General features: G+C 55.8%; 1 protein-coding gene across 4 annotated transcripts in view; it reads left to right on the top strand.

Moving 5' to 3' along the window:
• CAPZB (capping actin protein of muscle Z-line subunit beta) overlaps window positions 1-14,137 on the top strand; it is a 133,908-nt gene that overhangs the window by 97,284 nt on the left and 22,487 nt on the right. For all 4 annotated transcript variants that reach the window (XM_053208111.1, XM_027060238.2, XM_027060236.2 and 1 more), the window contains exon 4: window positions 1,436-1,549. In XM_053208111.1, the coding sequence (XP_053064086.1) occupies window positions 1,436-1,549 (114 nt within the window). The remainder of the gene's footprint in view (window positions 1-1,435; window positions 1,550-14,137) is intronic.

Below are 14,137 nucleotides of genomic sequence, written 5' to 3'. Positions count from 1 at the left end.
GAGAGGAAAATGGTGCAGAGGAATGGTCAGCTTGGAAAGAAGGGTTTTCAGACTCCTTGCTTTCGAAGTGGCCGGGGCTGCTACTGCCTAGAGCCCCCTTTGGGAGCCAGGCCGATGACTCTTCCCACGCTTGCCCTCTGTGGCCCAGCAGCCGAGAGAGCTGGGGCCTGTGTGCAAAGGCAGCTGGAGGAGTGGCCACCCAGCTCCCTCTGGTTCCAGACTTGTGATTTGTTAGTGATGGTGCCCAGGAGTGGGGGGGTGGGGGGGGCAGTGGGGGCGGTGGGGTGCGGTTGTGATTTGTTTGTGGGGGTGCCCAGGAGTGGGGGGGGGGCAGTGCAGTCCCCTGGAAGAATGAGGCTTGTACACGGAATTCATGAACACTGGGGTTCTGAAGACAGCGATCCCTTTTTTCCGTAAATCAATGCCAAATTGAAAGGTTCTTTGGAACTCTCTGCGATGCAAAGGTTGGTTGTCAGCTGGGGGCGACGTGGAAAGGCGGCATGCGTTTCTTATGGTGGAGACGTCAAGGGGTTTCCGTCCAGGAGTGGGAAGGACTTTGTCCACAGCCCGTGGCACCCGCACCGCCCCTCCGTTCCTCTCTCCTTTTCATTTCTCATTCTTTCTCTGAACTCCACCTGCAGGAATTCATGATTAGGCACTTCCCCTGGAACCCCCTTTCCAGTACTCTCTGTCATTAAATGTTTTCCTGATGGGGCAAAATACTTTTTTCTTTAACGCGGGAAGTCTTTGGGCTACAAAAAGGCTGCCTCTCATTACTTGGCTGTCTTTATATGTGCCCGTGGTCTTGGATGTTGGGAAGGCTGTCCTGTTCCCATGGAGAACAGGACCCCTCAGGTTTTCTCACATGTAATCAGCAGTTCCTCTGGAGCTGAGTCTCTTGCTGCCTCCGGAACAGACAGCTCCCTTCTCTTATCTTTAGTTGTGTAGGCAGGTCTTTGGATTAAAAGTTTATACAGAACTGCCAGCAGGTCAGAGAGGTGAGAGGGGCGTCTGTTGATCAATACAATGGTGAAAACAGGGAAATTAGAAAAGGGGGAAGAAGGTGTCACACCGTTGGCACTTAGTACATGCCAGGCTTTGGTCTGGGCACTCGGTGTGTTTTCTCCTTCGCTCCTCACAACAGCCTTCTCGTAGCAAATGGTAGCCTCATTTTATACACTCAGAAAGGGAGGCTCAGAGAAGTCAAGACGCTTCCCAGAAGTACACAGCTGATGAGAGATGGCACTCGAGGTCCGTGCCCAGGCCTGTGTGCCTCCAAGCCCTTGCTCTGCAAACTCCGAGCAGGGCCTGGAAACTGCTATGGATAGTGACTTTGCCTCTGAAATGTCAGGCACCTGGGGCTTGGGCTCACGGCTCACGGGCCGTGTCTTCCTGGAACGATTCGTGTTATTTCTTTCTCCTTCCTCCCCTCCAGGTCACCATGGAGTAACAAGTATGACCCTCCTTTGGAAGACGGGGCCATGCCTTCGGCTCGGCTGAGAAAGCTGGAGGTGGAAGCCAACAATGCCTTTGACCAGTATCGAGACCTGTGAGTTCCTTCCTCCCTTTGCACTCCAGCTCTTGCGGCTTCGATAAGTAAATCACAAAAGGGAAGTGTGACCAGGCCAAACAGCCTTCCTTGAATCTGTCACCTGGCTCGCCTAACCGAGTGAAACAGCACTCACGGCAGGATGCTGGGTGTTCGTTTGGTGGCCGGGTCGGTTACGAGTTGACTTGGTCGGGGGTGGAGCGCTGCCATGCGCAAGCCCCCCGTGCGGGTCCCGTGTTGTGCTTCATAATAACAGCAGGTGCCACTGGGGGCGGCCACTTAATCGATCGACCTTGCAAGGAAAGGCCCCAGAGAAGGTTAGCCTCTGAAGCATTTTTTCCCTAATCAGTAGAATCTCACTGTAAAAGTTCTGCACTGAAAATAGGGCACAGCCGTAAAATACGCATTGCCCCAAATTGGGTCATTTCAGGGAGGGATCCGCAGAGGTTTCTGTGAAGGGCCCAAGAGCAAGTTAAATTTTAGGGTTCACAGGTCACTTAAGTGTCTGTCCTTTAGTCTCAGTGTTTTCTTTTTGTATATATCGTCCTCTAAAAACCTAAAAACCACCTCTTGAGCCTTGAAGTGGGTGGGATTTGCCCCTCGGGCTGTTTGCCCACCCGGATCTAGGCTGTGGGCAAGAAAGTGGAAATGAGAGAAGCAAAGCATCCGAACCGCCAGAACCGTTGTCCAGCAGCTGGTGGCGGTACACGCGCTGTGGCGATTGCAGGACTCCGGTTTTCAGACAGTTGGAATGGGCTTCCAGCTCACAGCAGATTTGCTCCAACACATTTAACAAAGAATTTCTTTCAGAAGCTGGCTCAGGAGGAAAAGTGACACTTCTCAGGCATACACGCACAGAAAATCCCCATGACGCTTAAGCAGACGCATGAAATACAAAAGCCCGGCTCTGAGGAAGGCGGGAACAGGTGGCCTGAAACAGTTGGGTCGCCCCTGAATGCTTCGCCATGTAATTCACCGTATCTTCGATATCTGTCACACGCCAGTAGTTTACGTACGTTACCTTTCGTCCCTACAAGAACTTCTGGGGAAGAGGGTTGTCCCTTCCTCACAGAGGAGACTGTGGGCTCCACAGGATGTCGAGGCAAAGAGCTGGCGCGTGAGTCCGTGTTTGTTCCCACAAACACGAGTTACTGACTTTCACAGTTAAAACCAGTCCTGGTGTTGAAAGTGTTCTCAAGTCCAGAACCACGCCGCCGGAGACCTGCTGCTCGTGCAGTGAGGCTGGGAGGGGGACGCACCACTGTCCCTCGTGTATCTGTGGTTGGTTTTTACTGCCACCTTTCCCTCCGCCGTCTGCTAGGAGGCCGGCACAGCTCTCCTACGAGAACTCCCAAGTGGAGTCCGTCTCGTGCTGCGGGGATGGTGCTGATACTGAGAGGGCAGTGATGCGCGGTGGCCAGCCAGTGACGGTGTGAGCGCTGTGCTCACGGCCTCGCCGGACTCCCCGCCCCCACCCCCCCCATCTACTCTCCAGAACAGCCCGCGTGAAAGGATCGTCCCCATTCTGCGAGTGAGTGACCGGTCCAGAGAGCCGAAGTACACTGCCCAAGTTCACACAGCCAGTGGGCAGTGGACCTGGGATGTAAAGTCATCCTTGTCCAGAGTCCAGAGTCTGTTCACTTACTCACCCGGCACTGAAGGTGCCCGCCAAGCACTGGGGGTGCGGCCTCGAACGTGCTAGACCATGTTCCTGCCCTCTCGAAGTGTCCACTGTGGGAAGATGGTTGTGAGCAGGTACCCCGCTGGGTGGTGGGGCAGAGAGTGACTGGCTGCTTTAAGCGGAGCTGTTGGGAAAGCTTCTGCAGGACGTGACCTTGGAGCTGAGGTCTGATGCCCGGAGGGGGCCAGCCACGCCCGAGCCAGGAAAGAGTAGTCTGTCAGGCCGCTTGTGCGGGCGCCTCTTGGATTCTCCACGGGTCAGAATGAGAGTGGTTCTGATTTCTTTTGGACTTAAGGGTTTGAGTTGTGATTTCCCGAATGAAGTGATTCAGACTCGTGGCCTTGGTCCTGCCCTTTTGGGGCAGACCTAGGGAAGGGCCCAGTTTTGTCTCTGACTTTCTTCTCCCTCCCGTCTTGCTGGTTCACATATGTGATGACACGCGGTCATTGTTAGGCGTGTGCCTTCTGTGGGGTCTTGATTGGCCAGAGCGGTCACCCCGCTCCGGTCTAGCGAGGCCTGGGACTCCCTCCCTGGGGGTATCTCCTCACGGCATCTCCTGAAGAGACTTCCCTTCCTGAGCAAATGTCCACCTGAAGGTGTCTGTGAGCCTGTGCCCACCTCTGCAGGGGTGCTGACCCGCTGTGGGCTTGAGACGGACTGACAGGACGGCTTCCTGCACCCGAGTGGACAAGCCCAGACCCTGAGGTGCCGTGGCAGGCATGGAATCCAGCCCAGAGGACGCACCTCTGTCCCCAGCAGCATCTGTGTGCTGCTGCTAGCAGGGAGGAGAGAGTTCCGGGCCTCTGGGTGTGGGGGGTGCGGGGAGGCTCGCTTCTTCCCGTGTGCCAGCAACCGCAGGCCACCACACAGGTGGTGATTAGAGCTGTCACTGGGGACCGAGAGTCGTGTTTCAAACCACCCACTGTTATCAGGGTACTGAGGACACTCTCTCCTGAGACCATGTGTGAGGAACATTTTCCCAGCTGGACCACACATGACGAGAGTTAACATGAGACACATTTCTGGGCTAAAAATTATGAAAACAAATCTTTTTTTCCCCCCTCTTCTCTCTTTCCTTTTCTTAATTACTTTTTTTTTTTTTAACATCGTGGTACATCGTTCACCTCCAGAAGTTCCTTTCTCAGAGTGCCCCGAGTTGGTGGTAGCCACATTGGTGACCACGGTATGGCCCAGAAGGCCGAGCTCTTCTCTGCCCTGTGTTTTTGGAGTAGAGAGAAGTCAGCTGGGGGCTAGGAGGCCTTTCCTCTGCCTGGAGCACAAGCCAGTGGTTACCTGGGTGTTCGGGGGACCGGATCGGTCCATGGGGTGAAGGGGCAGTAGGTCACGCCTTCCCTTTACCCTTCAGCTCTGTCCCTTCCCATTAGAAAGGCTCATTTGTTGTCGCCCCCAGCGAGCGAGGCCACACAGCCCTCCTTCCGCCTGTCTCCCGGTCGTGTTGGCAAAGGTCGCCGCGAGGGGAGGCGTTCCCCTAGCGCTGCCTTGCGTCTGCTGCGTGAGGGGCGCAAGGGCGTGCTGCCGTCTCGGGGGCACCCCACTCCATGCTGCAGCTTGGCCTGCACCCCACGGGCGTTGAGGAGCCTGGAGAGCAGACTCCCCCCCCCGGTGCTCACCTGGTCTCGGATTCCCGATGACCCCAGATGTTTCTGATTTCTTGGGTCCTGATGGGTCACAGAGTTGGGACTGGCCTTGCCTTGTGCCCGACTCCTTGACCGCTGGCCCTCTCAAGTGACTGAAGCTGCCAGGCTCTAGCCTGCGGGCTCAGAATCCTTCTGCAGCGAACACTTCCGGGAGCGTGTCGTGTAGACTGCTGGTGGGAAGGGCCCTCGCCGTGCTGGGAAGGCCACTGAACGCAGCCCACCGAGATCCGGAGCGTTCCTTCCTGCCACCCTCCCTGCTGCCGCCCCCGTCGGCTTATGCCTGAAGACCTTGCAGGGATAGTTTGTCTTCTGGCAAAGTGGCAGACACCCCTTTCTCCCCTGCTTATCGTGGACCCGTTAACCTCGTTCCTTCTCCTGCTGTTCTCCTCGGGAGAGTGAGTGCTTGAGACCAGACTTGCCAGAGAGGGAGTGCTCACTGTCTCCCCAGAGGCTGCTCTCTGCCCTGAGAGATTACGGCTTCTTCATTAGCATCCCGAGGGAGGGAAAGCCTTGGATTCTATCCTCAGGTCCCGGGGGCGGGGGGGGGGGGGGGGGGGGGGTTTCATCCGGGCTGTGTCAGGCTTTGAGTTTGCAGAGAATTAGAATGAATTGTGAGCCCCTGGAACTGATCAGAGTGGTCACGGAGGGAGCCGGGGCCAGGGATGGATGGACCCACAGACCCTCCACTTGTAAGGGGCGTGGTGCCCCCTCTCCTGCCTGCATGCACCTTTCCCCCATCATGGAATAAATGTGCCCTCAGTTGGGGTGTGGGCAGGAGGAGCCTTCAAGTAGGAGCCCCTCACAAGCCGATCGGGTCCCTGCTTCCCTGCCTCTGACTCGGGTCCTTCCCATGGTTATTGATGCCCTTTTTTGCCATCATCAGTGGTATGGTGGCAGCTTTCCCCCGGAGGAAGAACTGTCCCAACGACTGTTGATTGTACCACCCAAGCAGCCCTCATTTTAGGTCCAAATAGTCAATTTGCTGCACATGCTTAGGGGACAAGCCTGTTTTGCTGGCGGGCTGGGTGGGGTCGCTGTCTACTCTCAGGCCATCCTGATGGCTCACTGCCCTCGTCCAAGCCCTCCCACCCTGGTCACCAACATCCAGGCTACTCCATTCTCCTCTGCCAAACCCCAAGACGGTTTCCTACCTGTGATCGTGGGCCTGGCTCAGTCCAAGGAGTGTCCCCGCGGCCTGCATAGCACCTGGGGTCATGGGAAAAGGTAGCAGAAAGGGCAGGCTCTTGGTCGGCTGGCTTATGGGATTGCTTCACGTTCTTTCTTGGCAAAGTTGACTGCTTTTTTAGGCCCAAGCCTAGGCTAGCTCATCGGTCACAAAACCCCATCGCTTGATCTACACGATGCATCTTCCTCGGGGAAGAGTCGGGAGTGGGGATTTCAATGTGGGGCGGCCACCGCTGCTGCCAGGGACCTCGCACTGTGAACCCCAGGATCGGTGCTTTGATTTTTCGGGTTCCCAGGGAAACCTTCCCACCTCTGGCTTTCACACCGGGTCTCACTTTTGCCTCTGTCGGCCTGGATTCTGCTGAGACCAGATGTTCTGACCAAGTGGGCTGGCACTGCTTTCTTCCAGAGATGATTACTCCCGTCTGTGCCAGACATCTTGCCCCATGCTCTGCGGTCCTTGGCTCTTGGCTTGCAGCAGATAATACCTTCAAACATGCGGTTGCAATTTATTGGCCTTATAAGTTAATTTTAGTGGGTGTGCAATTGATTGAAATCAAAGCTTAATGAAGGCCAGAGTCTGGGGGGTGGAGGAGCTGGGTGGGAAGGCGTTTCGTGTTCTTCCCTTGCTTCGGGTCTGAGATAATCTTCAAAAGATTTAATTAGCTTTTCTAATCAGCTCTCCTTGTCTGGAAGAAGTTTATAGAATGAAACAAGGCTGGCGTCCCTGTGGCAGTCCAGAAACCCACAAGCCTCTCTGGGAGCGGCCAGGGTGCTGGGTGGACGGGCTGCCCCCAGCTCCCTGCCTTTTCTCCCCTCTCTGGGGCCATGCACGAATTGTGGTTATTTCTGCCTCTTCCTTCTTCCATCCTGTCCCTCTGTCATTTGACATTTGGGCAACACTGGCCCTGGAGGGGCACGGCATCCACATTTGTGTGTGAAAAAAGTTTATCGCCTTGGTTTCCCGAATCCTTGGGACTTCATGTTCCCGGCTGCCTCCCCAGACCTTGCACCCGGGGCCCCTGGGGTCTCCCCCCTTCACTGGACCTGAGTGGCCGGCTATGGAATCAGGAGGAGCCGGGCCTTGAAAGGGCCTGGACTTCCTTCTCTGTTCTGCCCTTACTCACTCACTGTCTCTGGGCAAGTATGTGAACGTTCTGAGCCTCTGTTTCCTTGTCTGTTGAAGAGGTGCCCCCTGCCCTCTGAGGGGTGAGGGGGGCATTCAGTGAGGTGCTGTTCGTAAAGCTCCTCTTGCACTGACTTGAGCGCGACAAGATTATTCTGGTTTGGCGGTAGTTATCCTGTGGATGTTTCACGTCCTGGGCCTTTTATGGTTGTGGGTATGAGGTGGCTTTGGGTGCAGACGTGGTGAGAGAGCAGGCCGTGTCACATTACCAGCCACACTGGAAGGCTGTGGGTTCTGGTTGGGGCTCAGCTACTGGCCCACAGTGAGACCTCAAGTAAGTTCTGTCTCAAAAACGGAGTGAAGTGGTTCCCATCTGTGGCGATGGGAGAGAGTACTTACGATCGTTCCACAGATATTAAGAACCTTCTGTGCCCTGAGCACAAGGCACACCAGGGAGTGGGTCAGGTGCAGCCCCTGCCCTCATGGGGCTCACTTTTTTTATTATCATTTAAATTTTTTTTTACGTTTGTTTATTTTTGAGAGAGAGAGCGCGCATGTGCGTGCATGAGCGGGGGAGGGGCAGAGAGAGAGGGAGACCCAGAATCTGAAACAGGTTCCAGGCTCTGAGCTGTCAGCACAGAGCCCGACGCGAGGCTCAAACTCACAGACTGTGAGATCATGACCTGAGCCGAAGTCGGACGCTCAACCGACTGAGCCACCCAGGGCTTTATTATTATCATTTTAGAGAGAGAGAGCACAAGTGGTGGAGAGGGACCAAGGGGGGGATGGGTGGAGAGAGAAAATCCCAGGCAGACTCTGTGTTCAGCCTGGAGCCCGACGTGGGGCTTGATCCCACAACCCTGGGATCATGACCTGAGCCGAAATCAAGAGCCAGCCGCTTAACCGGCTGAGCCACTCAGGCACCCCCAACACGGGGCTCACGTTTTAACAGAAGTTGAAGAGGTGCAGGTGCACACCCGAGGAAGGGAACAAAGTGCTTGCACGATTTGCTGAGTGATGTGAAGGACCGAACCCAGGTGTGGAGGCAGGAGAGCAGAAGAGCCTGACTTTAGATAGGGGGGTACGAGCGTGCGTTGATGATAGTGGGTTTGCCCTTGCGCAGGAGAGAGTTCGAGTAGCCGGTGTGGCACTTCTGTCCTTGCAAGGCTCGCCCTTGGCTGGCGTCCAGGAGCTTGGTTTTCAGGGAGGGTCCCCACCATTCCCTGATAAGAATGGCACGTGTTGCTTAAACTCTCTCCACAAACCCTGTGGTTTATGCTGAACTCCTGCTTCCCTCTGGGAGCCTGGAATTTTGTGTGTGCTGGGTAGGGAGCACTCTACCCATAAAAATCCTGGTCACCGGGTCTGATGAGCGTCCCTGTAGACAGCACCTCACACAGCTCATTGCTGGAGGAATGGAGCGCGTCCTGTCTGACCCCAAAGAGGAGTCACGAGCTCTTGCGAGCTTGTGTCTGGTTTCCTCAGGTCCTCCCCCTCGTGCCTTCCCTTCGGCTGCTTCTGCCCTGTCTCCTTCCACTGGAATAGCTCCTGGAGGGGAGGAAGACTCTGTGCTGAGTCCCGTGAGCCTCTTAGTGAATCACTGAACCTCGGGTGGTCGTGGAGAGCCCGGGCTCAGCCGTGGAGCCTGGCAGGGGCAGGGCTGGGGGCAGTGGGGGGGGGGGGGGGGAGCGGGGTGGGGGGAGCGTGCTCAGCTGTGGAGCCTGGCAGGGGCAGGGTGGAGGGCTCAGCCGTGGAGCCTGGCAGGGGCAGGGTGGGTGAGCCAGTGCTCTGAGCAGTGGGAGTCACTCGGGCTGTGGTTCCTGGGCTGTGGGGTCACTTGAGTGGAGGCTGGAGCAGGGTATGAGCAGTAGTGAGAGGTACCCAGGCCCTTGTCAGGCATGGGCTTTGTGTCATTCTCAGTGCACCAGGAAGGGTCTGGAGGGTCCCAGGGGAACATAGGCCAGCTCTGAAGTGCATCCTTATAAGCGATTGGGAGGCTGGATTGGAGAGGCCTGATGGAAAGATCTCACCCCAGACTTCCCTTAGTCTGGCTACTGGGTCCCAACTGCTTGTCCCTCGGTCTGGCCGGGTAAAATCTGTAGCTTTAAGGTCACCCAGTGCCTTCCCACTACCAGAAACAGCTGGCCATTACCTTCAGTCTCTGGAGTGTGAAGTGGTGGGGAGATAATTCAGAAAGTCCTGGATCTTGATGAGACCTGGGCCATTTGGTCAGATAGGTCTGAACGGCTCATGATGCGTAAAGCTTTCTGTCCCTGCACGAAGCTGCAGGCCGCGCTCCAGGGACTGCGGGCAAGGACAGGGTTTGTGTCTGGCTTTCCACTTGTCGGCAGGGTAATCAGTACTTGGGTTTTCACACGTATTATTTGTATCTTCAGCCACGCGTACGGAGGGCCTCTGGGAACCCACCCTGCCTACTGTGGGACCCGGCCTGCCGCAGCCTTGGGCTTGTGTGAAAGCTCTGGGAGCAGTTAGTGGGGAAACCCGGGCCCCCCTCAGTCGTGCCGTTTTAATTGGCTAGGGAGACGGGCCGAGAGAGAGGCCTGTCTGCCTTCCGGGGGAGCGGAGCTGGTCCGCGTCCTGCCCCCACAGTGTGAGGTTCAGCTGTCCCGTGACCGCCGCTCTGACACAGACACTGTCCGCTGCGGCTTCCGGAGCCCCTGAAGAGAGAGTCTAGACCAGCCTGCAAGCCGCCCCCAGCCTGGAGGCGGGTGGTGGGAGTGACCATGGCAGGGCCCCATCATCTGTCACCCACCATCCTAAGGCCGCGGCTCAGGGTTTGGCTGCCCTGGCACGCCATCTGATTTTCATCTGCTAAAAGAAGGTCAAAAAGGGGCACCTGGGTGGCTCAGTCAGTTAAGTGTCTGACTCGTGATTTCTGCTCCGGTCATGATCTCACGGTTCCTGAGATCAAGCCCCACATCAGGCTCTGCACTGACAGTGCAGAGCCTCCTTGGGATTCTCTCTCTCTCTCTCTCTCTCTCTCTCTCTCTCTCTCTCTCTCTCTTTCTCTCTTTCTCTCTCCCTCCCCCCACTCCTCACCCATATGTGCACTCTCTTTCTGTCTCTGTAAAAATAAATTTTACCAAGAAAATGGAGGAAGGTCGAATGGAAAGCAGGCGTGTGCAAAAAAGAAGTTTGTTTATAAACAGAGTCCCCCGAATCAGCATCGGCGACTCCGATTCCTCCAGAAATCTTGGCTTCTGGCAAGCACATGTCACACGGTCACGCTTGGATCACGCAGTTGCACGTCTTGGGGTGAAGACCCCCATCGGGAAGGAAGGACCAGCTCCCCTCAGTGATCAAGCTGTGCTCCTGGCTGAGCTGCCTCCCGGACTCCTGGTAGACCCATCTTTTCTGGGAAGCTGCTTTGGGCACGAATCAAGAGTGGGTGGTCTTAACAAAGGCTCAGCCAGCAGACCCTAGCTGCCTTATTAAGGTGGAGGATCCTTCTCTTCTTTCCAGAATTCCCAGTGTGGTGGGCCCCAGCCGCCAGGCCATGCACCGTCGTCTCCTGCTTTCTTTTCCCAGACCAGCGTGGTATACGGTGGTGGTGTTGTGCTTGTGTGTGTTCATCTGAGCCAAATTCAACCTCACGGGTTGAGCCAGGGCCCCTGAGCCCCGCTGCCCGCCTGCACTGCCACGGTGCCCCTTCTACACGGGGCCAGCCAGACCCAAGGTCGGGTCCCAGCGGCCCTCTTCTCAGCCCTGTGGCTTGGGCATGTTTCTTTCACTCTCTGGGTTTCGGTTTTCTTAACTGTAAAATAACATACGCAAAGCCCTTGACACAGAATGGGTTCCCCACAATGGCAGCCCTTGGTGACTGTGATGGCTCTGTGACTCCAGACGGCCAGGATTGTTGCAGGGTTCCGGCGAGCCCGGAGACAGTCACTGTGGCGCCGAGCGTGGACGGCTGGGTCAGATCCCAGAGCCAGATCTGCCGCCCCTGCGGGCGGCACCCTTGTTTCTAGAGAGACCTTCGTCGTGTCTCTGTAAGTTAAAAAAAAAAAAAAAAAAGAAAAAATTAAAAACCTTGTAAAGAGGCTGTAAAGGGCTGCGGCCGTGGTCCAGATGTGCGCTTCAAAATGCAACTGGCGTTAAAGTCACACGTGCCTAAGCCGATTGGTATGTTTGCTCAGGGGATTGTCGCACCTGTGTGCCCTGGAAGGCATTTCCACAGAATACCTGTGCCGTGTCCACGGGCAGACTCGGACACGTTCGGCAGACCGCGGTGGGAACAGCTGGTCTCCACACACCCGCGGGGGCAGCAGGGTCTCAGCCGCGGGTCTGCCAGCTCCAGCCCCCAGGGAAGTGGGTACGGGACTGTGCTCACAGAGCAAACAGGACGTTGCTTTGAGTGCAGTTCAGAGCAGGCCAAGGTTAGGAGGAGGGAGATCTTCCCTTCTCAGCCCAGAGAGAAGGAGCCTCAGGGAGACGAAAAGCCCACCCCCCCCCCCCCGGGGGGTTTCGTGGATGCATCCGAATGGAGGCTGGTACACCAGGGGCCGGGGCCGGGCGGGGAGCCCACATTTCCCAGACCCTCGTGGTTGTGGCTGTCAGCCTGTTCTGTGGCTCTCTGTGGGCTTTCCAGATGCCGTAGCCGTCGGGCAGCACCCACGTCCTTCTGTTGGACGGGGAGGACTCTTCACCTCTCAGTGGTGGCCAGTTTGGAGCCAACAAGAGAGGAATGTTGGTCTGCACTGCAAGGAAGGAGGCCCAGTTTTAGATGCTGCTCCAAGCAAATTGGAGAGTTTTCTTTTTTCCTGGAGTAGAATTGAATTGTTCCCACCTGTGGGTACCAGGTGCCTTCTTATGTTGTAAGGATGTTTAAGGATGATCAGAAAAACAAACTGCTGCTGGTAGCTGGGAATTTTAGTTTCTTTTTTCCAGCTGGGAGGAAACAAGAAGGTATTGTTCTGGGGCCAAACTTGAGCCGCTAGTGAAATGGCTCTGCCTCTGGGTTTCCTTCTCCCTGTCTTTGCCGTGAAGTCAGTCAGCGAGCCTGAGGGCTTCCATCTGAACAAGCACCCACATGACCTCCTTGTTACTGTCGTGACCAAGTGCCAGTCATGGTGAAGAGTGTCCCCCCAAGTCTTCACCGCTGCTACGCGGGGAGATCCCAGAAGCACCACAGACCACGGCCGAGACACAAGGGCACAGAGTAGGGAAGGAAGAACCTCCTAGAATCTTAACAGTTTGGGACATTTTAAGGGACAGCCTTCCTGGCTTCAGACAGAATACCAGAAGGATTCCCCTTGTTTTCATTGGACTGACAGTAAACATTTCTATACAGTGTGAACCCTTTGCCTGGCATCTCGGCCTGCGCACATCATCTATCCCCTCTGTCCCTCCCTCATCCACCCTGATGGCCCCTTCATCTCCAGTCGGATCAGAGCCCGTGGGAATTCCCACCTAGATACTTCCGACCCCCAACTCGGAAGAAGTGTCCAGACCACGTGCGTCCTTCCAAGTCGACCATCACTTTCTCCACAGAAGGGTCACCCCAGCCGCCAGGACTCTCTAGAGCTGGCTGGGAGAGCTCATTCCCTCAGTTTGGAACTTGGTCCTATACTCCCCTGGTTGCACCCTACCTCTGTGTGTATTCCCACATGCAAAGACCTCCGGGAAGGGTGGCTTGGATGGGACACGGACGACAGACAGCAGGCTCCAAAGCCCCACAGATACACTGAGGTGGTGAAGCCATGTCTTGGAGATTAAGTAGAACAGATATGAGTGGAAAGAGGTATTCTCAGGTCCGTGCACCAAGGTCTCAAAAATACAGGACACAGGAGACAATTTTATGACAGTGCATAAGAAAACACATTCCGGGAGGGATGAGCATGAGCTCGTATGTGTCATTACGAGTGCGGCGTGGTGGCCAGGAAAGCTGCCTCACTCCCCGGCTCCCGAATGGAGAAGCTGCCTCTGCCCCCAGAGCTGTGCTGGGCTCCGCCATGCATTGGTCAACACAGGGTGCTGACGTCTGTTCTCGGACCCTTACCGAAGGGGATAAGCAAGGGGTCGGGGCTTAAATTCACGTCTTAGGAGGAATAAGATAACGGAAAGGCCACGACAGAGGAGTCTTGGGGTTTACGTAAGCTATTTTTAGATATTTAAAAGGATTACTGGAGGGAATAGCATTAAGTTCTTATTTTGTGTGGTTCTGGTGGGTGGTGGGTGGAAGTTTTCACTCTAGCCCTGTGAGAACTAGTCAGACTGTCCAAAATGAAAATGATGGCTTTGGTAAAAGTAGTGAGTTCTCTGTCACTGGAGGCGTGCAAGCAGAATCTTGACCAACTTGATGAAGGTGTTAGTAATGTGCACTGTGGTGCTCAGAGGGTACCTCATACGGGCGCTGATGCAGCCACCAAATCCTGGGCAGCCGAGCCGGATAAGACCCTGGTGAGTCTGTGATCCAGCTGCCTCATTTTGCAAATGGGAAAACAGTCTTTGCACCCCCTTGGTGCCAAATAAATGTTCCTTGCCTTCTCCTGGCTTATTTAATGAAGCCAACTGCAGATGGAGGCCCCTCACACTCTAGCATCTAGGGGCCTTATGATGCCCCCAACTTCTCTGACCTTGAGGGTGATGGCCCGGGCCTCCACGTCAAACATGACATCGCACTGCCAGAGGGCCGCGTCTGCTGCAGCCCCCCGGCCACGTAGAGCAAAAAGAGCACATCCGAGTGAGGCCAACAAGGGCCCGCTCCCGGCAGGTCTGTCCTGGATGCCGTTCTTCTGGGAGGGTCGTGGCGTGTGACTCATTAGCTGCCGGGGCCTCTGTATTAGAAGCGTGGATCCGGCTCTTCTCCCCAGGGGCAATTTGAAAGGAAGGAGTGAAAGCCGACGGGGTCCCATCCATTCCAGTCCCGTCTTTCCTGTACATTTGCAGCCCAGCACTGGCCAAGACTGGGGATTGGG

This window comes from Acinonyx jubatus, chromosome C1 (assembly GCF_027475565.1).
Source record: "Acinonyx jubatus isolate Ajub_Pintada_27869175 chromosome C1, VMU_Ajub_asm_v1.0, whole genome shotgun sequence".
Classification (NCBI taxonomy): domain Eukaryota; kingdom Metazoa; phylum Chordata; class Mammalia; order Carnivora; family Felidae; genus Acinonyx; species Acinonyx jubatus.
The sequence above is the reverse complement of the archived record's forward strand: the minus strand, read 5'-3'. Positions and strand labels throughout refer to the sequence as shown.